The sequence below is a fragment of the Halichoerus grypus genome, chromosome 12 (assembly GCF_964656455.1).
Source record: "Halichoerus grypus chromosome 12, mHalGry1.hap1.1, whole genome shotgun sequence".
In the NCBI taxonomy this organism is placed as follows: Eukaryota; Metazoa; Chordata; class Mammalia; order Carnivora; family Phocidae; genus Halichoerus; species Halichoerus grypus.
Genome location: NC_135723.1, coordinates 69,878,404 through 69,900,934, shown reverse-complemented (window position 1 = coordinate 69,900,934; position 22,531 = coordinate 69,878,404). Strand labels below are relative to the sequence as shown.

The window sequence follows — 22,531 nt, the reverse complement described above, 5'->3', positions numbered from 1 at the left end:
AAAGGCAGTCCTAAGAGGAAAGTATATAGCAATACAAGCCTTTCTCAAGAAACAAGAAAGGTCTCAAGTACACAACCTAACCCTACACCTAAAGGAGCTGGAGAAAGAACAGCAAATAAAGCCTAAACCCAGCAGGAGAAGAGAAATAATAAAGATCAGAGCAGAAATCAATGAAATAGAAACCAAAAGAACAGTAGAACAGATCAACGAAACTAGGAGCTGGTTCTTTGAAAGAATTAACAAGATTGATAAGCCCCTGGCCAGACTTATCAAAAAGAAAAGAGAAATGACCCAAATCAACAAAATCATGAATGAAAGAGGAGAAATCACAACCAACACCAAAGAAATACAAACAATTATAAGAACATATTATGAGCAACTCTATGCCAGCAAACTAAATAACCTGGAAGTAATGGATGCATTCCTAGAGATGTATCAACTACCAAAACTGAACCAGGAAGAAATAGAAAACCTGAACAGACCTATAACCACTAAGGAAATAGAAGCAGTCATCAAAAATCTCCCAAAACACAAAAGCCCAGGGCCAGATGGCTTCCCAGGGGAATTCTACCAAACATTTAAAGAAGAATTAATACCTATCCTTCTGAAACTGTTCCAAAAAATAGAAATGGAAGGAAAACTTCCAAACTCATTTTATGAGGCCAGCATTACCTTGATCCCAAAACCAGACAAAGACCCCATCAAAAAGGAGAATTACAGACCAATATCCCTGATGAATATGGATGCAAAAATTCTCACCAAAATACTAGCCAATAGGATCCAACAGTACATTAAAAGGATTATTCACCACGACCAAGTCGGATTTATCCCTGGGCTGCAAGGTTGGTTCAACATCCGCAAATCAATCAACGTGATACAATACATTAACAAAAGAAAGAACAAGAATCACATGATCCTCTCAATAGATGCAGAAAAAGCATTTGACAAAGTACAGCATCCTTTCTTGATCAAAACTCTTCAGAGTATAGGGATAGAGGGTACATACCTCAATATCATAAAAGCCATCTATGAAAAACCTACAGCGAATATCATTCTCAATGGGGAAAAACTGAGAGCTTTCCCCCTAAGGTCAGGAACGCGGCAGGGATGTCCACTATCGCCACTGCTATTCAACATAGTATTGGAAGTCCTAGCCACAGCAATCAGACAACAAAAAGAAATCAAAGGCATCCAAATTGGCAAGGAAGAAGTCAAACTCTCACTCTTTGCAGATGATATGATACTTTATGTGGAAAATCCCAAAGACTCCACCCCAAAACTGCTAGAACTCATACAGGAATTCAGTAAAGTGGCAGGATATAAAATCAATGCACAGAAGTCAGTGGCATTCCTATACACCAACAACAAGTCAGAAGAAAGAGAAATTAAGGAGTCGATCCCATTTACAATTGCACCCAAAACCATAAGATACCTAGGAATAAATCTAACCAAAGAGGCAAAGGATCTGTACTCAGAAAACTATAAAATACTCATGAAAGAAATTGAGGAAGACACAAAGAAATGGAAAAACGTTCCATGCTCATGGATTGGAAGAACAAATATTGTGAAGATGTCAATCCTACCTAGAGCAATCTACACATTCAATGCAATCCCCATCAAAATACCATCCACTTTCTTCAAAGAAATGGAACAAATAATCCTAAAATTTGTATGGAACCAGAAAAGACCCCGCATAGCCAGAGGAATGTTGAAAAAGAAAAGCAAAGCTGGCGGCATCACAATTCCAGACTTCCAGCTCTACTACAAAGCTGTCATCATCAAGACAGTATGGTACTGGCACAAAAACAGACACATAGATCAATGGAACAGAATAGAGAGCCCAGAAATGGACCCTCAACTCTATGGTCAACTAATCTTTGACAAAGCAGGAAAGAATGTCCAATGGAAAAAAGACAGTCTCTTCAACAAATGGTGTTGGGAAAATTGGACAGCCACATGCAGAAGAATGAAACTGGACCATTTCCTTACACCACACACAAAAATAGACTCCAAATGGTTGAAAGACCTCAATGTGAGACAGGAGTCCATCAAAATCCTAAAGGAGAACACAGGCAGCAACCTCTTCGACCTCAGCCGCAGCAACTTCTTCCTAGAAACATCGCCAAAGGCAAGGGAAGCAAGGGCAAAAATGAACTATTGGGACTTCATCAAGATAAAAAGCTTTTGCAAAGCAAAGGAAACAGTCAACAAAACCAAGAGACAACTGACAGAATGGGAGAAGATATTTGCAAATGACATATCAGATAAAGGGCTAGTATCCAAAATCTATAAAGAACTCATCAAACTCAACACCAAAAGAACAAAGAATCCAATCAAGAAATGGGCAGAAGACATGAACAGACATTTTTCCAAAGAAGACATCCAAATGGCCAACAGACACATGAAAAAGTGTTCAATATCGCTCGGCATCAGGGAAATCCAAATCAAAACCTCAATGAGATACCACCTCACACCAGTCAGAATGGCTAAAATTAACAAGTCAGGAAATGACAGATGTTGGCGGGGATGCGGAGAAAGGGGAACCCTCCTACACTGTTGGTGGGAATGCAAGCTGGTGCAGCCACTCTGGAAAACAGTATGGAGGTTCCTCAAAAAGTTGAAAATAGAGCTACCATATGATCCAGCAATTGCACTACTGGGTATTTACCCCAAAGATACAAAAGTAGGGACCCGAAAGGCTACGTGCACCCCGATGTTTATAGCAGCAATGTCCACAATAGCCAAACTGTGGAAAGAGCCAAGATGTCCATCAACAGATGAATGGATAAAGAAGATGTGGTATATATATACAATGGAATATTATGCAGCCATCAAAAGGAATAAGATCTTGCCATTTGCAACGACGTGGATGGAACTGGAGGGTATTATGCTGAGCGAAATAAGTCAAACAGAGAAAGACATGTATCATATGACCTCACTGATATGAGGAATTCTTAATCTCAGGAAACAAACTGAGGGTTGCTGGAGTGGGGGGTGGGGTGGGAGGGATGGGGTGACTGGGTGATGGACACTGGGGAGGGTATGTGTTCTGGTGAGCGCTGTGAATTGTGCAAGAGTGTTGAATCTCAGATCTGTACCTCTGAAACAAATAATGCAATATATGTTAAGAAAGAAAAAAAGAAGAAGAAGAATGTAGCAGGAGGGGAAGAATGAAGGGGGGGAAATCGGAGGGGGAGAAGAACCATGAGAGACAATGGACTCTGAAAAACAAACTGAGGGTTCTAGAGGGGAGGGGGTTGGGAGGATGGGTTAGCCTGGTGATGGGTATTGAAGAGGGCACGTTCTGCATGGAGCACTGGGTGTTATGCACAAACAATGAATCATGGAACACTATATCTAAAACTAATGATGTAATGTATGGGGATTAACATAACAATAAAAAAATTAAAAAAAAAAAAAAAAAAGAAATGGCAGAATCTCAGGCCCCACCCCAGGCCTACTGAGTCATAATCTGCATTTTAACTAGATCACCAGGTACCCACTAAAGTTTGAGAAGCACTGCTTTGTCTGGAGCAGTGGTTCTCAGTTCTGGGTGCACAGGAGAATCACCTGGGAGTCCTAACACTCCTGATGTCCAGGTTGTAACCCAATCCATTCATTAGAATCTCTGGGGGTATCTATCTGTATTTTAAAGGCTCCTGGGTGATTCCAGGGAGCAACCAGGTTAAGACTCACTGGTTGACAATAAGGTCACAGAGGCTCCATGTTTTTTACCAGCGAGCACAGTTCAGGGAACTGTGGATTTTATTTGTGTTTGGGACCCAGCATATAAATAACAAATGGGTCATCTTTGCTGTGGAATAACCTTCTTACTTTGGAAAGTTGAATGTTTTGGCTGCTTGCCAGGACCTTAGGTCCAATAGTCTAAATCCCAGATATGCCATGTTTCACTAGCACTGGATGCTCTTGTTTCTGAACAACAATTCATGCTACAGTCGTGGGCCAGAAGGTGGTTTTTTTATGTGAAACTCAGGTGTAGTGGGACTGTGTGTATTTCTCCATTGAATACCATAGCAGAACGTTTGTGCTTAGAACCACGTGTTAAGAATGAACTGCTTCCTTGCTTGATAGCATTCCATTTTCTGATAATTAAGCATTAGTTTCATAATGTAAGTTTTAGATAAACTACTTTGGGAATTTTAATGATTTCTTCAGTTATCATCAATTCTGCTAGTGGCTGTGGAAAACTGCCACTTTATACTGTTATTTGCAGGTGACTTATCTCTTTAGTAGGAAATTCACTGATGGTATCTGCTGTTTGGGGAGCTGGAGACACCACGGGACTTTTCATTTTCATAGGCTCTGCTTATACCTAACGTTCACCATAAGAGTTGTTGAAAGATGTAATTGACATATATAAAATGTACATGCCTACTCACAGTGGAGCAGGTGCCTGAGAAATGGTGGTTTTCTTCTCTTTCCCTTTCTTTAGCTTGTGCTATTCTCATTCAACCATCTGACCCCTTAGTCTTATTAATATTTTCCTATCCCAGGAGAAGGCTATCATAGTGAGTTTTCCAGCAGATAGCAATAATGAACCTTTATGTCCTTCAAAGGCTCTAAATATTCTTCTAATTAGTAAATATCCCTCTAGTCTAGGTTTTACCAGTAGGATAATCAAGGTGTGAAGTTGGTGGGGTGTTTTGTTTCCTTTTGTTTTATTTGCAGTCATAGAACTCTACCCCTTGATTCCAAATCCTGTGGTGAGAACTGGAGTCTCATCACATCAGACACTCCATTGGGCATGCGTCTCAGCAAAGGTCGAGGAGGTTTTGAGTATCAGCCATATGTATATATGTATACCATTAGTTTATAGTATTTTGGGGAATGGCCTGTGTTGTTTCACTGTAATGCTATATGTAATATTAAATGAACCAACTGGATATGCATTCAGTTTTGAATGTCAATTCATATAGCTACAAAAAGGAGCAGGTTTTGAATGAATTGCCTAACTCTAGAATTAACCAAGAATGCTCACGAAATCCTCTTTTAATCTCCCTAGCAAGCTGCACATGGCTGCATATGTCCCCTTGTCGGGCTTCCCCTAATTTCTCCAGCCCTGAGATGCCCCATTTTCTGAATTGCCTTAACACCCACTGGCAGTTTCCCTCAGCTTAGTGCTGGGTTATAGACAATTTCACAGTCTGTAATTGTTTCTTTAGTGGCATTCTGTCACCAAGAGAGAGGGAGTCTGCCTTCCGTAGCTCTTGCCTGACCCCTAATACCTTAAAAGGGGGAGAACAGAGAGAAGACCTCTAATAAATACTCAATATATTCTGTCATTTTATTGATTGCATCTTTGGGCTCCATTTTTTTTCTGTATTTTTTTTTGAAGTGTGGCTTTCTTCCATGTTAATCAAATATGGAATATTATATTTGGATTAATCATTTTGCTTTGTTCAGAAATTAATAAAAGCATTAATTTCTGCTAGAGATTAATATATTTCTGCCTGAGTCATATGAATTCATAGATCTGGGTATCATTTTACAAAGAACCCAACTTCAGTGATTGATTTTTTTTTTTTTTTCACCTGGTGTCCCTTTTTTCCTGTTTCAAATATGAATTATCTAATATTGTTCCACACTGGGGGCACCTGGCTGGCTCAGTTGGTAGAGCATGTGACTCAGGATCTGGAGGTCATGAGTTCAAGCCCCATGTTGGGTGTAGAGATTACTTTAAAGAAAATTTTCAAAAAGTTAGCACATGGTATTCAAATAATATTATTCCACATGCTTCCTGAAGGTTTTCTTTTCCTTTTTAAAAAATTTATTTATTTATGTATTTATTTGGGGACAGTGGGGTGGGGGGTGGTGAGCGGAAGGGGAGGGAGAAGGAGAAAAAAAGAATCCCAAGCTGACTCCAAGCTGAGCACAGAGCCTGACATGGGGCTTGATCTCAGGGCTGAAACCAAGAGTTGGACACTTAACCAACTGAGCTATCCAGGTGCCCCCTGTAGGTTTTCTTTTACCTTAATTGTTTTTTATTCTTATGTAATAAATGATTTTCACTAATGCAAAGTTTCCAACTTAAAATGTTCTTTTTTTTTTCACTAGCGTTATTATTACAACAGTTCTATACCTGTCTGATGCACTTCGTAAGAACTTCTTAAATGAAAACTTTGATTATAAGGTAAGTATCCATCCAGATGACTCTCCTACCTGAGCTGAAATCTTTTACCTTATACTTGAGGAAATTACCTACCATATTTTCTTTCTTTTAATAATAGGAAAACACATTTACTCCACCTACCCTAAATTAATCTTGGGCTATATCAGCTTTCATGATGAATAATATTAGAAGTTGTCATTACTGAACAAGTTAGGGCTACAATCATGCTTATCAACCTAGTGGAAATCATAGTGCTTAAGAGGAGGTAGTTCCTTGTTGTTACTATAAATTTTCATTCTTCTTTCTTGTATGGTCCTCATGTGTGACAAAGGGAACTTAGAACATAGGTTTTTAAGACATTTTTTAAAATAGAGTTTATATGAAGAAAATGTTTACAAAGTAAACACTTCAGTTCCTTTACTTCTCCATCATCACATTTTTTTTAGAATGAATTAATGAAAAGAAACAAAATGAAAGATTGGTAAAATTCTTTAAGGCAGAACTTTCTCTACATCTATAATATAATTTGATATGCCTAAGAATTCTTGATATACTATTTTGTAAGATTTTATTTATTTATTTGACAGAGGGAGACAGCGAGAGAGGGAACACAAGCAGAGGGAGTGGGAGAGGGAGAAGCAGGTTTCCCACTGAGCAGGGAGCCCAATGCGGGGCTTGATCCCAGGACCCTGGGATCATGACCTGAGCTGAAGGCAGACGCTTAACGACTAAGCCAACCCGGCACCCCTTGATATACTATTTTTTAAACGGAAAATGATAATTGGTAAACAAAGATGGGCAATGCTTATTTTGGCTTCCCTTCTTAACGATGTTTTTGGGTTTTGGCATCTGTGTTTCCTATTCTTTCTAAATAACATTTTTCGTATTCAACATTGAGTAAATTGTCCCTATTGGATAACTAGAAAACATAAAAAAGCACAAATCAGTAAAAACCAATGGAATTTAAAGGTTGTATAGTATGTCTGTATATCATACCATATAATAATAAATATATGAAAATTTCATAATCACAACTCTACTTTTTAATATTAAGTTGTTTCTGCTATTGTATTCTTATAAATCACTCTTTCTATGTGCCTTCTTACAAAATAAAACTTAGCACATATCCTTAATTATTTTTTGGATAAATATTTGTAAGTGGAATTATTGAGTTAAGGGTTATACCAATTATATTTGATTTCCTATATATACACCAACCTGAAATTACTAAAATTCATATTTTGTGAAATATCTGCTCTTGACTTTTGTTCATTATTTTGCTTGGTCTTACATTTTTTGTTTGTAAGAGCTCTTTATATATAAAAGATATTAATTCTTTACAACGTTTCTCCTTATTATTTCTAATTTTACTTGGTGTCCGTGAAGAAGTAGTTTCCTTCCATTATGTCATATATTTTTGGTTAAGTTTATTTCTGGGAATTTTATTCTGATCTCTTTCTGGTGCTGTTTTTGATATAAGAAACCTTAAACTCAAAAGATATGTCTGGGCAGGGAATTTTTTTATACTGTCTGAATTTAAAGCAATTAACATATCCAGAGAAGTGTATGCCTTTTTTTTTTTTTAATTCTCCATTAAAAGGAGTTCCAAAAATGAATTCTCACAGGAATAAAATAACCCAACTTATACCTCAGCTTCCATGGAGATACTCAGACATATTATAAGAGAAACAAAACATTTAACATATACCAGGGAGCTTAAGAAACCTGTGATAAGGCACTGAAACAGTATAGAAATAGATAATATTTCTTTGCTTTACTTTGTTACAGCAAATTTCAAGCATATGTAAAAGCAGAGAGAATAGTGTGATGAACCCCCATGCACCCATATCCAGATTCGACTATTATTCACACAGGGCCAATCTTATTTCACCTGTACCCCCATCCACTTATCACTTTTGAAGCAAATCCAAGATATCATGTCACTTAATCTGTAAATATTTTTGTAACACTATAATCTTGTTTTAGATCTGGGATTCCTACTTTTACCTTGCGGTCATTTTTATAAACCAATTGTGTCTGCAGTTAGAGATGTTCACACCTTCCAAAAAGAAAAAGGTGTTAGAAAAGTAAGTATCGGTATATAATTGGGTGGGGATATGAGGCAGATCAAATGTTGTGCTTTTAAGAGGGTGTTTAGTTCAAATGATTTATAAATCAGATGTCCACAACTGGAAATGACAATGGAGAAGCAATGAGCAAGAGGACAAGAAGCACTCTTTTCTGGAAATTTTGAACTTACTTATACTTTTCTCTGGGGGGGCGGAGCTCCATCTTTCAGGAATCAATATATTTTAGAAGCAACTAAAATAGAGGACAAATCTGTTTTATTAAAGGATTTATACAAGGATTTGCATTAGAAGCATCAAGACATCTACATTAAACATCTTTAATTACAGTGTCTTTTAATTCAGAAGAGACATAAATACTTCTCTATTCCAAAAAAACACAAATACTTCTTTGTTTTGAAGGTTTTGTATCAGGTTTGCTTTTTGTTTTATTTCAGGTATGGTGACATGCGCGTCACAATGGGTTGTGAAATTTTCAGCATGTGGCAAAACCTAGGTAAGTAATGGAAAGAGAAGCCACCTCCACTGTAGTTTATCACTGTACTTTTAAGTGTATAAATGAAGGCAGGCAACTTACCAGTGACTGTCTGAAACCAAATGTTTAAACCGGTAAAGTCATCCATAGAAAGTAATTGATATTTTGGCACTGAATATGGTTATAACTAATTTTTAAATTGGTATCTGTCTGAAAAATCACCTTACCTTTGTGTATTTCATTATTAATGAATAATGAATTTTATAATCTAGCATTGCTCCAATAATACACACGTTGTTAGCAATGAGCTAACCTTTCAGAATTTGGGATTGTAACAACTCAAAATTTCTAGAACTCTGAATTGAGTCTATGAATCATAACAGATTTAGAATTACCTTCATGAAACATTGACTTGTGCACCAGTACTCTTAAAAACTTAACACCATGGACCTATATCATTAAAGAGTATACACAAAGGATTTTAAAACATCTGCAGTTGCTAAGAAACTATTAGATTCAATTTTGTTAATCTGACACAGCAGATAGAGAATACTATTCCAGCAAATTGATGACCTAGACCTGGTTGCGTGGACAAGAATAATATTTGGAAAATAAATTGTTTTACAATCTCACTGGCATAGGGTTTCTTTCTAGAGATTCCAACTTACTTAATTTTGTATGCTAACTACGCAAGTTTATAGTATTCATTTACTATTACTGCATTGTAAACTTCTTGTGATTCATTAAAGTGATGGGCCTATTTGAATTGAATATGTAATGACCTAAAAGTATCTTTTCTCATGGGCTTCATCCAAGCACAACTTGTAAATGGCAGGATTTGTTTTCTGTAAATGAAAATCGAACCATTATCATTTTACTTCAGTTTATTTACAGAGTGATTTTTGACCAGGATCTGTATATATACATAGCAATATTCATAGCCATTTGAGGAAGAGCCTTGTTATATATAATTAAGCCCAGTGTTCAGTGCTTGCTGGTAATTTCAGGAAAAAAACAAAAGTGAGTTAACATCTTGAAAGCAACCTCCAGCTGTCAGGCCAGCCAGAAGAAGTCCATGACGTGTCTTTAGATTCAGCTCGAAAATAACATTAGTTTGTCTTATTTGAAGAGTACTCCTTTCAGTCTTTATGTTTTGTTCATTTTTTGTTTTTCAAAGCCCTGTAGTGTCCATATTACATTTGGCATTACTTTAACAAGATGTTGTTATGTCAGTACTCTTTAGAACATTGGTTCTCAAATAGGCCGGCGGTAGCACCTGGGAGCTTGTGAGAAATGTAAATTATCTGGCTGCACCCCAGACCTACTGAAACGGATCACCGAGAGAGAGTGGGACACAGCTGAGTTTTCACAGGTTCTCCAGGTGGTTCTTGACTAAAGATTGAAAAGCACTGCTTTAGATACTCTCCCCTTTCTCTGTTTTCCCAGCCCTAAGGCTAGCTCTAGCTCAGTTCTGGCAGTCTGTTAGAAAAGGCTCACTATACTCAACGACCAATTCCCTGCATGACATAGTTCAAATGCAGGGTGAGTGTAAATTTTCACTTCATTCCTTGGTTTTTGCATTATTTCCCTAGAGTTGTGTCCTGACTTTTCTGAGACTTCCAAAACAGAAGGTGAACGTTAAAGGTCATTGCTATTGTACAACAACTAGAATGGGAAAGTGTTCAGAACTGTTGAAACCTCTCTTCCAACATATATTTTTACAAAATGATAAGAAAAATTAAGTGTTCAGAGTACTGTTTTAACACCCCTTATTGACCTTAAGTCAGCTTGTTACTTACGAATATGAAAATATATTTGTTATAATTTGGTTTACCTATAAATATGTCACATAGAGTATTTTGAATGCTAAAGAAGAATTTATTCAGATAATTACAGATGTGCATTTCTTAATGGAACAGACCAATAAAATTCAATTTAACATAGTTCATGAGGCACTGGCTCTGTGCACGTTATTTGGAGACATATAAGAAAAAATGGTCCATACGTGTACAGAGCTTAGTTTTTATTTTTTTATTTTTTAAAGATTTTATTTATTTATTTATTTGACAGAGAAAGAGAGAGCGAGAGAGGGAGCACAAGCAGGGGGAGTGGGAGAGGGAGAAGCAGGCTTCCCGCAGAGCAGGGAGCCCGATGCGGGGCTCGATCCCAGAACCCTGGGATCATGACCTGAGCCGAAGGCAGACGCTTAATGACTGAGCCACCCAGGCGCCCCCAGAGCTTAGTTTTTAAATCTCATATTTTTTGTCTGATTTCTGTAGAACAAAAAAATCTTGATAAAAACGAATCATCATGTTTTAGTAAAGTAAGCTTTATGACTTCAGAAATCAAGAGCTTCAATAGTTTTTAGTAGATATAAAAAACACTAACTTTTAGAAAACAAATTGCAAAGAGGAAATAATACTCAGAGTACTGAATACAGAGGAAATAATACTCAGAGTACTGAATACATTTTTTGCCACTTGAAACTACCCCGTTAGTCTAATACACAAACACAAACACAAATTTTACTGAACAGTATTTTTAAATCAGATTTTGGTCATCAGTACTTACCTAGAAGTGTGGAAACTCTTGCATATGCTAGAAACAGGTTGGTTTTTCCATTCTGTGGAGAACAAGGAATAAAGGGTGCATGTAATTGAGTTTGCTTTTAAGCACAGAGCTGTATGATTTTCAAATCTGATCATTATATCCCCTAGATTTACCTTTGAGCAATGGATCATATAGTAATTATAGGTTTAATTTTTTGAGGAACTGCCATACTGTATTCCACAGTAACTACACCATTTTACATTCCCATTAACAGTACACAAGGGTTCCGGTGTCTCCACATCCTTGCCTACACTTGTTCTTTTCTCTCTCTCTCTAAAAAGAGAGAGAGAGATAGCATGCGCATGTGGGTGTGAGCTCAGGGTGGGGGTGGGGTTTGTGGGCAGGGCATGGAACAGAAGGAGAGGGAGAGAGAGAGAATCTTAAGCAGCCTCCACACCCAGCATGGACCCTGATGTGGGATCCCACAACCCTGAGATCATGACCTGAACTGAAATCAAGAGTCAGATGCTTAACTGACTGAGCCACCCAGGCGCCCCTCTTTTTTTTCATTTTTTTATTTTTTGATAATAGCCATCCTAACAGGTGTGAGGTGACATTTCCTTGTGGTTTTGATAAAATAATGTACTTTTGAAGAGTAGAGACCAAGTAGTGAAAAGTGAATACCTTGTCTTAAATGTGTTTTTCTGCAGTATTTTCATTTCCAAGTGGAAGGACTAAAAATGCCCTGTCAAGAGAAGGGGGAAGGCATAAATTTCCCCCCAAATTTTATACATTAGTACTATGCTTAGAGGAATAGGCTGCAAAGAAAGAGGCTAGTCTTGACTACTGTGTCCCACCTTTGGCATTCATTGTGCTTCAAGATTAAGTTTTTTCTTGCTATTTTTAGTTGAACTAACATTCTTACTAAATATAAAGTGGGCTTTTTTTTCCACATTTGCAAACATAGTGTCTTGTAACTGCCATGGAAAAATCAATACTTCCCTAACAGGCTGTTTTGTGCCCATAAATATAAAACTTCAGCAGCCCAAGTAGCAGCAGATGCCCTAAATACTTCAAAACAAGACCATGTGGCTGACAGTTAGAGATGGGGAAAGTATACTCAATCTTCAGTTTAAAAAGAAACCATTTAAGTACAGTTTATTTTGCTGTTGTCATACATAGCTCAAAATTTTGCTTTGCTAATCGGGGAGGAATTAAGTTTTCTCTGGTGAGAGTCTGTTCAGGTTTATGCAGGTTCTGTGTTCCCAAACTGTGTTTTCAGTGAATAAGGCTATCTTCATGCTTTCCTGTATAGTGATTTAAAAATAGGTGTGGCCTGTCTGCTGTCAATAACAAATAAGGCATAAAATGTAGTGTAAGGACTTTGTTTGGATTATGATTGAAGGAAACCACTTGTAAATGACATGTTTTAGGACAATCAGGGAAATTTTAATATAGGCTGAGTTTTATTATTTTTTTATTTTATTTTTTAATTAACATGTATTATTTGTTTCAGAGGTACAGGTCTGTGATTCATCAGTCTTACACAGTTCACAGCGCTCACCATAGCACATACCCTCCCCAGTGTCCCTCACCCAGCCACCCCATCCCTCCCACCCCCCTCCACTCCAGCAACCCTCAGTTTGTTTCCTGAGATTAAGAGTGTCTTATGGTTTATCTCCCCCTCTGGTTTCGTCTTGTTTCCTTTTTCCCTCCCTTCCCCTATGGTCCTCTGTCTTGTTTCTCAAATTCCTCATATCAGTGAGATCATATACTTGTCTTTCTCTGATTGACTTATTTCACTTAGCATAATACCCTCTAGTTCCATCCACGTCATTGCAAATAGCAAGATTTCGGGTTTTTTAATGGCTGCATAATATTCCATTGTATATATATACCACATCTTCTTTATCCATTCATCTGTTGATGGACATCTAGGCTCTTTCCATAGTTTGGCTATTGTGGACATTTCTGCTATAACCATTGGGGTGTACGTTAGGCTGAGTTTTAGATTAAGGAATTATTGTGTGCCTTTGTTAGAGGTAATAAAGGCATTGTGATTATATATATATATATATATATATATATATATATATATATATATATTCCCACCTGTTAAAGATGATATGATGTCTCAGACTTGCATTAAAGTACCCTAGAGGGGAGAAAAATCATTGGGGTGATAGGTGAAACAAGATTGGCAAAAATGTTGATAATTCTTGAAGCTAGATGATGGGTATGTGGGGATTTGTTTTAGTATTCTTTATAATTTTGTGTACCTGTAAGATTTTTCATAGTAAAAAAATGTTTTATTGACGTATAATTAACATGCAATGTTATATTAGCTTCAAGTGTACAACATAATAATTCAATAATTCTGTACATTACTCAGTGCTCACCAGGATAAATGTAGTCCTTATCCGTCACCAAACAATACATAGTAAAAACCTTTTTAAAAGGAAGAAAATCAGGTTGTAAAATGTCTATAAATAGAGATTTTTTTTTTACAAAGTAATTCAAAAATACTCAGGGAAACAGTGATAAATAAGTGCATGCTAATGATGTTCTTTAGAGAGGCCAAAGGATGCCAGGCTCAGGAAAGATTAAAAATAAAGATCGTAATGTAGCAGCTCTGAGTCTCATTTCAACAGGCAAGGGAGGACTATTTGGGCTGGCAGGAAATTCCATTTTATTTTGTCTTTCTTACCACTTCTATCTCCCCTCCCCCCACACACACCCAAAAGCCATGCCCAGATTTGGTGTCTTACATAGTCTCAAACCTGTGGGGAGGCCGTCCTGGTTATTGGTCGTATGTCAAGGTGACCTTGGTCCTGCGTTCCTGGTCCCTTCAGCGTGTGGCTCTGCCAGGCACAATGTCTGTGGTGGACCCGGAACCCCGGCAGCCATCCCCTCGGGGCAGGCTCAGGGACCGGAGGTAAGGCCTGCCCATCTCAGGCTGGGCCAGAAGTCTCCGTCTCCCATTTCTCTCTCTTCCCCTCTCTTGTCAGGATGTCTTGAGTAAGCACTGAGTGGCTTAGGCTTTTGCAAATGACAGTAAGAGTGATGGAGCTCAGGTTGCTGCTCCTTTCTGCCCTGACAGACGTAACCGAGGAAAGCAGTCGCAAAAGCTGGCTGCTCGCTCCCTGCTTGAAACGCGTATGTTGGGAAGATGGGGGAGATACAGGGAGAACTGTGGAGTGAAGTTCTCTATATTCTGCCACAGTGAGTTTGTCCGTCTTGAAAGGATTCATTCTTTTGGAGGAAAATACACCAAGTTAGATTAATAAGGAAGTTTCTTCTGATGAGTAAGAAGGAGTTGTTCTTGGTCAGATGAGGAAAACTAAGGAGTCCCTTGGGAGAGATACGATTGTACCTGGGTCACAGAGAAAGGTAGGAAAGCAAAAAGAATTCTAAGCCAAGTTTATTCCTCACACATAATGGGTATGGATAAGTAAGATGGTGAGCAAACAAGTTACTTTTAATGAAAAACCTCAAAGAGAAAGGAAAAGAAGATGTGGCCTCAGTGTTGGGAAGGAAAGGGACTTTCTGATAGGCCAGGGCCTATGACTTGTGTCCTGCTTAGGTCCCATAGCACTGAGGAAAAGGGATGGGGGCCACATCCTGAACATGACCGAACTGTCTCTAGGCACTTTCAGTCACAGAACACAGTGACTTCACAAACATCCACTTGGGTTTGTCTGTCTCTAAACTCACTCATCATTTTTTTCCAATTTCCAAATTTTTCCTTTCCTGTTCTTTCTTTTGAAAGCCGCTCTAGGGGTGCCTGGGTGGCTCAGTCGGTTAAGCATCTGACTCTTGATTTCCACTCAGGTCACGATCTCAGGGTCATGAGATCAAGCCCTGTATCCGGGCACTCAGCATGGAGTCTGCTTAAGATGCTCTCCCTCTCCCTCTGCCCCTCTGCCCCCCACCACTTGCTGTGTCAAAAAATAAAAAATAAGGGGCGCCTGGGTGGCTCAGTCAGTTAAGCGTCTGCCTTCGGCTCAGGTCATGATCTCAGGGTCTTGGGCTCTTGGCTCAGCGGAGAGTCTGCTTCTCCCTCTGCCTCTCCTTGTGCGTGCTCTCTCTCTCTCTGTCTCAAATAAATAAATGAAACCTTAAAAAATAAAATAAAATAAAAAATAAAATAAAAAAATTAAATCCCCTCTAAAGTCAGTATAAACGTAAACTGTATATTTGTACCTTGGATTTGTATACGTCTGAGATCTTTGGCCACCCTAATGCCTCCTAGTACAGAAAACAAAGTAGAGAAATTGATAATTAATGTGAAGGTATGTAACTCCAAAATGTGCCAGTAACTCTGAACGATATGATTTTGTGTGTATTTGACCCTTACTACTAAAAGATCAGAGGTAGAAAAGAATAATAAGGGGGAAACTATCTTAATCATGAAGCCAGCTCTCTTCTGCCCAGCTTCCCAACCTGTTCTATGGGTTTTAAATGGATGCTTTAAGTGTCGTATGCTTTCAGCCACAATGCTCAAGGTTAGCACTTGAAAAGTAATGTGTTTTCCATTGCATGCAGTATTCTTATTATCAAAGTAAAACTCTGAGATTTAACATAGACCATTAGTATAATGGATGGAACGCGACACTCATCTGCTAGATGAAATCATCAGTGCCCATCCCACCCTCTACCTTCCTTTTCAATGAAGCATCAGCACCATACTTTGTGTATTTTGGTAATACACCATTTCGAGTTCACTGTTGTTAAAGTGTAATCTTTTTAGAAAATGGTCACATTCTCTTTTTTTGGATTACCATTTAGTTTTTTATTTAGGCTGTGTGTTTATTATGTTTAAAAACATAAGAAAATTTGTACAATGCAGGGACCACTTTTTTTCATATATAAAAATCGACTCGGGCGCCTGGGTGGCTCAGATGGTTAAGCGTCTGCCTTCGGCTCAGGTCATGATCCCAGGGTCCTGGGATCGAGTCCCGCATCGGGCTCCTTGCTCAGCAGGGAGCCTGCTTCTCCCTTTCCCTCTGCCTCTCCCTCTGCTTGTTCTCTCTCCGTCTCTCTCGCAAATGAATAAATAAAAATCTTTAAAAAAAAAAAAAATCGACTCGAGGGGCGCCTGGGTGGCTCAGTCGTTAAGCGTCTGCCTTCGGCTCAGGTCATGATCCCAGAGTGTTGGGATCGAGCCCCGCATCGGGCTCCCTGCTCAGCGGGAAGCCTGCTTCTCCCTCTCCCACTCCCCCTGCTTGTGTTCCCTCTCTGGCTGTCTTTCTCTCTGTCAAATAAATAAAATCTTTAAAAAAAAAAAAAATCGACTCGACTCTTACCACCCAGAGATAACCTTCATGGTTAACGTTAGGGGATATAATCTTCTTGACTATTATATATAGATTTTTTTTTTTTTAATGTAAGAGGTACCTGTCCATACTGTATTGTACCTTGGTTTTTCAATTCTATTGAAAAGCTTTGCCTATTATCCTTCTTAAGCCTCAGTTTTAGTGACTGCATAAAAATTTTGATGTGTGACTGTATAAGAGTATACATAACCAATTCCCGATGATTTAACTTTTGGTATAATTTTAATTCGTCATTTTTAATTTTTGGTGTAATTTTTCATGGTATCTTAGAGCTTTTTGTTAAACTGTGAAAAAGTAGATCCACAGTTTTTTCATAAAAAATGATGGAGAAATATTAATCAACATATGGAAATTCACTGTTTATATATCTGCTTAGGGAAATACTTTCTTGCCTGGAGAGACAACTATAATTGAATATACTTGTGGCAATCATTTATAATAAATTTAATAATATTAATTTTCTGAAATCCTACTAAGATTAAATATACTGAAACTCAAATGTTTTATTCAATTTAGGAGAGCACAAGCTTCATTTTATTCCTGCCTTGATTGGCCCTTTCCTAGAAGTGACCTTGATACCCCAGCCAGATCTCCGGAATGTCATGATTCCTATTTTTCATGATATGATGGACTGGGAGCAGAGGCGGAGTGGCAATTTTAAACAGGTAGGCGGATGAGCTTCTCAGAGCAGTTGGGGAGAATTTCATTTCTCCTCAAGCATCTCTGAGCTACCAGATTCAACTCCGAGTTGGGAAATGAGCACCGAGCCAGCTGTCAAGGGACTTAGATTCTAGCCTCGCCTGCCTTCTCCCATTCCTGTGGCCTTGGTCACCTCTCCAGTCCTATGTTCCCCTGAGCCTCTGGGGGAGCTCTAAAATCCCTTTCTGCTGAAAAATTCTGTGATTTCCGGGGTCTCTGTTGAAGAGCTGGCGGGGACTTGATCTGTTCCCAGTCAGACACAACACGGAGGAATCAGAAGCTTAATGATTCTTAAAATCATTGACCTCTCTGTGGTCTGCACATTGCTCCTGGTGAATGGCTAGGTTTTGAGCATTTGATGCACAGTATGTTTTATTGCTTTTTGCTTGAAGTGTTGATAATTAATTTAAACCAGAGAGCAGTGGAAATTCTTGCATCTAGATTCCTGGATGAGCCTATTATTTCCATTGACATAGATTCTGATTGCTCTGCTCCAGTTTTGGAAAGAATAGATGTTTTTATTACAAAACCAGATTACATAAGAAATCAGCTGCTTTTGCCATGCCAGGTCACTCAAGTTGGAGATAGTTGCCTTCTTTCTGTTCGCATAGTCACCTCACTGACCTGTACTCAGTCATCTGTGTGAAGGATCTGCTTCCCCCCCCACTTCATGCTTCTCCAAATGAAGGCTTTCTCAAATTTTAGGAATGATTATCAACTCTATGAGCGAGCTGAGTGCATACACAGAACCCTCCTCCTGCAGAAGCATGGCATTTTACCTGTATTGATATCTCATTTCAAGAAAGCTAATAATTGAATGGAAGGCTATTTTAAAATTGTACATGCATGGGGGGGACCCGCTCTCCTTCCCTTTGGTCTTCATAGCCTTATTAGAATTTGGTTCAAAGGAATAACTGAGCTTAGTCCTTTGACAAAGCCAAATATCCCTCCCAATCTGTAGTAGCTTACCTCTCTCTGACCATGCAGGGGTGTTTGATTTTTTGTCTTTCTGCCTCAGATAGATGAAGGGATATTTCTGCTTGCCTGATAGTCAAGGCCCAAGGAGTTTACATTCTTGAAGATACAAATGTTTTGACTGCAGTTTTTTGGGAAATATGTCCTTTCTCTCTCATGTAGCTTATTGCTGACTTAGACTATTTCTATGGATCTACCATCTGTACATGGATAAGTTCTCAACTTGAGCAAAGATTTAGTGCAACCTCGAACTGTTTTGAGAAAGAAAATAGATACAAAACACATCAAAGATTTAAATTAATGTCTGTGGGTATGTTACTTTGCTAATGTTCTTACACATCTAGTGATTTTTAAAAAAATAAATAAATAAGTAGACTTGCCAGTTTTTATAGCTCTTAAAAAAATTCAAATGTTTAAGCTGGGCTGCAAGCATTTGTGTTTGAGTCAACAAATAGATGTCTTTGGTGGCAGCAAATGATACCCCTCTGGGAGTTTGAAGTCACGTTGCTCCATCTCAGTTAGCCCCCTAGAATTCCAAGGGGGTGTCTGCTATTAACCACAGGTTATGATAATGTTGCTTTCACAAAATTTACTGTGGTTTTTTTCCCTTGCAGATATAAATACGTTTCAGTTTGCCTAGAGATCCCACTTGTGAAGGGGAGGAAAGGGAGTAATATTTGGGTATGTTTCAGGTGGAAGCCAAGCTAATTGACAAGCTGGATAGCCTGATGTCTGAAGGCAAAGGTGATGAAACATACCGCGAGCTCTTCAACAGTATGTGAGTAATACGTGTATCTCCAGTCGATTCCATTCAGAGGATTTGGTGTCAGTGCTGGGCGGCTGAGAGCTGCAAAGATAGCTTGGGTCTCGCAGGAGTGCTTTGTCTTTGTGGAGTGTGAAATAAAGGATAATTGCCTAACTCTGGTGAATGGATCTTATTATGTTGATGATTAGACCCGTCTCCTTATTTTAATCTCTGATTAGCTCAGGTCACTTGTGTTCTGTAACAAATCTCACGCTTTTCAAGCCTAAGTATTAAAGCTGGGGCTGCAAGATAATGATTTTAAGTAGGGGTTAAGAGTGGGAAAAGGGGGCGGGGTGGGGTGGGGGGACAATGGTGTGATTATGGTGTTCGTGTGCAATGCTTTCCAAAGCAGGATATCCTTGGCTGATTTGTTGATGGGGAAATTAACCTACCTGGCATCTGTTTTTCAGCACTTGATTTGATTCATCGATACTGATTGCTCACTCAGCGTTATTAATTGCTTTCTAATGTTCTTATTAGAATATCACAGAAGCAAGTCGTTTTTAGTAAATTCTGTGATTTGGATTTGGATGGAAGCTAGAACAACAACAGACTTAAGGGGAGTTTGAGGTTGTCCTTCCTAATAGAATGTGATCGCAGTCCAGGGTGAATGGCTTATCCCAAGTTTTCATCGCGGTGTGAGATGGCCAGAGAGTTCATGTAAGAGTGTTCTAGAACTTTAGGGTTTTAATTCCAACACTTGTTTTCTCTACAGTTTTCTATGGATCTTAGCCACTTTCAGTCCTAGTATATTGATAAAGTGCTTCTTTTTGAAGGCAGGACTAGCTCATTGTGCCTGGAAAATGTTTGCACTTCTTTCGGAAGTATAGGAATCATTCAGCGATACATTTTTCTGTCACAGAGTATGCTCTGCCTCATATGTGTGCCCAAGCAACACGTCAAACTATTAATGCTTCAGAACTGATAGCCAAATGCCAAGTTGTATACTTGGTTTTATGATCATTAATTTAGAAAAGTAGATATATTAGTATCCAGGTTTAGAAAGTATTATTAGTGACTGACAGGTTTCAACTTGCCTGATTCAAAATCATCCCTGAACCTTTTAAGAAAATTACACTCAAAGGAAAAGCCAAGAAGGGGTATACAGATTTCTTGGGATGATGGTGGGTGATGATAAAATACATTCTTTGTACTGACTCCTGAACAAAACCATTTTCTTCTGATACTGTAATTAAACTGGAACTTTTAGTAATTATTCACCAAGCCCTCGCTCATTCTAGTATACAAAGCGTCTGTGTTTCATGACAGCTAGAGTTTAGCAAGAACTCTGATTAAAACCTCATCCAGTGTAATAAATTGCCTTTGAAAACTCCTCTCATTTCAGTTACTAGTCCTTGGTTTGAACAAAGAACTAAAATGAGAAAGCACTCAGTGAAATGAATCTCTTGAGATTTGTGATTAATTATTTATAATAAATTCACAAGATTAATAAATACCTCATTTTATAGTGCCTCTTATCTGCTTTAATAAAGGCCTATAGCTTGCAATTTGGATTGCTTGTGTATAAATGGGGCTTTGAAACAGAAGATGTACCTTGACATTAGAATCAAACCAGTAATTAATATATTAAGCCTCTGTAGTTAAGACTGTTTTAAGGTGCCTGATTCGCTCAATGGAGATTATTTTTCTTTTGTGATTTTTAGCATATGATTAGAAATGTTACTATAAATATTTTTCTTTCATGCTTTTCTCATCAGCGTATTGGGATTAAATAAAACCTAAAGTGATAATTAAATATCATTACTACCTGGGCTCAGAAAAGCAAGTGAAAAGCTAACTATATTTCAGGAAACAATGAAATGCTTCTTTGGCTATAGAAGTCACCATGAATTAGTATAAGCACAGTGAGTCACTGCACACATTATGAATTAGGAACACATGCCGTTATGGTACAGATTCTCATTTGTTCTCTGTAGTTCATATCGAAAACTCCTTCAAATTTGTTCAGAAGCTGAAAGTAGCTTCCTGCTTCCTGAACATGTAGGAGTTGCAGTGGTTTCCTTCCTAAGAGCTTGCTCACCTTTCCCCACCCCCACCCCCAACATTATCTTCACGGACCCATACTCCATCTTTTTGAATAAGTACGAGTCAGGATTTATTATTTTTGATAATGCTGCAATTGTAGATCATAGACACCAGTGTGAAATCTCCAGCATAGAGTGTCAGAACTAAATTCTGCTTCCCTTGGCTCTGCTCGGTTCACTCGTTTGGTTTTATTTACCGAGCACCTCCCTGGGTCAGGTACTCTCCTACGGCTGGGGACCCTGCAGTGACTGTGCTGTGGGAGCACACAGTAGGGCACTTTCCAGAAGAGCCACCATCCCTCGCACTTCTTTCTCATGTGTTGCTCTAAATAATTAAATAAGACTCCAAGTCATTTCAAAGGTCTTTATTTGACGATCGCACATTTAATTTTAGAGTGGATATGCGACACAGATCTCAGGGGTCTGACTCTTTGGATTAAGAAGAGCATGGGCAGACACAGGTGTTTCGTGTAGGAGTGATGGCCTCAACAACATTGCATGAGGATGTAGACAGAAGCAGATTTAGGGTCAGATCCTACCTCCCCCTGTTAATATTTGTTCACAGAGTAAGAGCCTGCTGAGCATTATGTCATCCTATAGGATTCTGGTTTATCCTGCTCTTCAGTGTTATGGAGGCCCATTGCCTATCAACTAGCAATAAGAAATCACCCTTTACTGTTACTGGATGAGTTCACTGTGTACTCAGCATGGGCACGTGGGCATGATTATAGACCAAATAAAAACACCCAGTCTCACCGAAGTTATCTAGACTCTTCTCTTCTTTCTGACAGGCTCCCCTTCTCAGTTAAACTGGGAGAACAAGCTTCCCGACTGAAAGAACAAGCCTGGCTGTGAAAGCGGATGAATTGGGTTCTAGACTTGGTCCTAACATTTGGGTCTGGGATTAGTCAAGGTTAAGCGGACTCTGCAGAGCTGTGCCTCTTCTTACAAGAGGTTTTATGTAGCTCTGATTTCTTACTGCATCAGGAGGCTGTGCAAATTAATGAAATTCATGCCCACAAAAGAAGTCTCCATATATTTTTAGAATTATTACTTAACTTCAGTTCTTTGTTTTTCAGCCTGTAAAGTATATGAGGTGTGGGCTGTCACTTGGGGAAATTTCTACATCATCCTGCATTGCTTTGGCAGGCAGATTTGCATTTGAGTACTTGGTTCAATACCAGTTTGGCATTTAAGCTCAAAACAGGTGCTGTTCAGAGGGTTCTTAAAAGAAAACACATTTTAAACAAACTAGGGGACCTTCCCTGGGAGATTAGTCAGGGTGGGCTTCATCCCATGGTGTACAGCTTCTCTCCCTCCCTCCCCCCACTTAATCTAGGAAGCAGTTCAGAATAAACCAGGAAACGAATGCTCAGGGATGCATAGGCAACAGATGAGGAGACAAGACAGAAGGCTGGGTGCTGGAATG

At 38.7% G+C, this 22,531-nt stretch overlaps 1 protein-coding gene and 1 non-coding gene across 8 annotated transcripts in view; both read left to right on the top strand.

Annotated features, from left to right (window-relative positions):
* The window catches only part of DOCK4 (dedicator of cytokinesis 4), a 424,485-nt gene that overhangs the window by 339,855 nt on the left and 62,099 nt on the right, over nucleotides 1–22,531 (top strand). For all 7 annotated transcript variants that reach the window (XM_036066399.2, XM_036066398.2, XM_036066397.2 and 4 more), the window contains exons 28-32: nucleotides 6,076–6,151; nucleotides 8,117–8,217; nucleotides 8,655–8,713; nucleotides 17,095–17,243; nucleotides 18,945–19,030. In XM_036066399.2, coding sequence (XP_035922292.2) covers nucleotides 6,076–6,151; nucleotides 8,117–8,217; nucleotides 8,655–8,713; nucleotides 17,095–17,243; nucleotides 18,945–19,030 — 471 coding nt within the window. The remainder of the gene's footprint in view (nucleotides 1–6,075; nucleotides 6,152–8,116; nucleotides 8,218–8,654; nucleotides 8,714–17,094; nucleotides 17,244–18,944; nucleotides 19,031–22,531) is intronic.
* TRNAL-CAG (transfer RNA leucine (anticodon CAG)) lies at nucleotides 5,614–5,686 on the top strand. Its single transcript has one exon. It is a non-coding gene; the product is annotated as a tRNA-Leu (tRNA).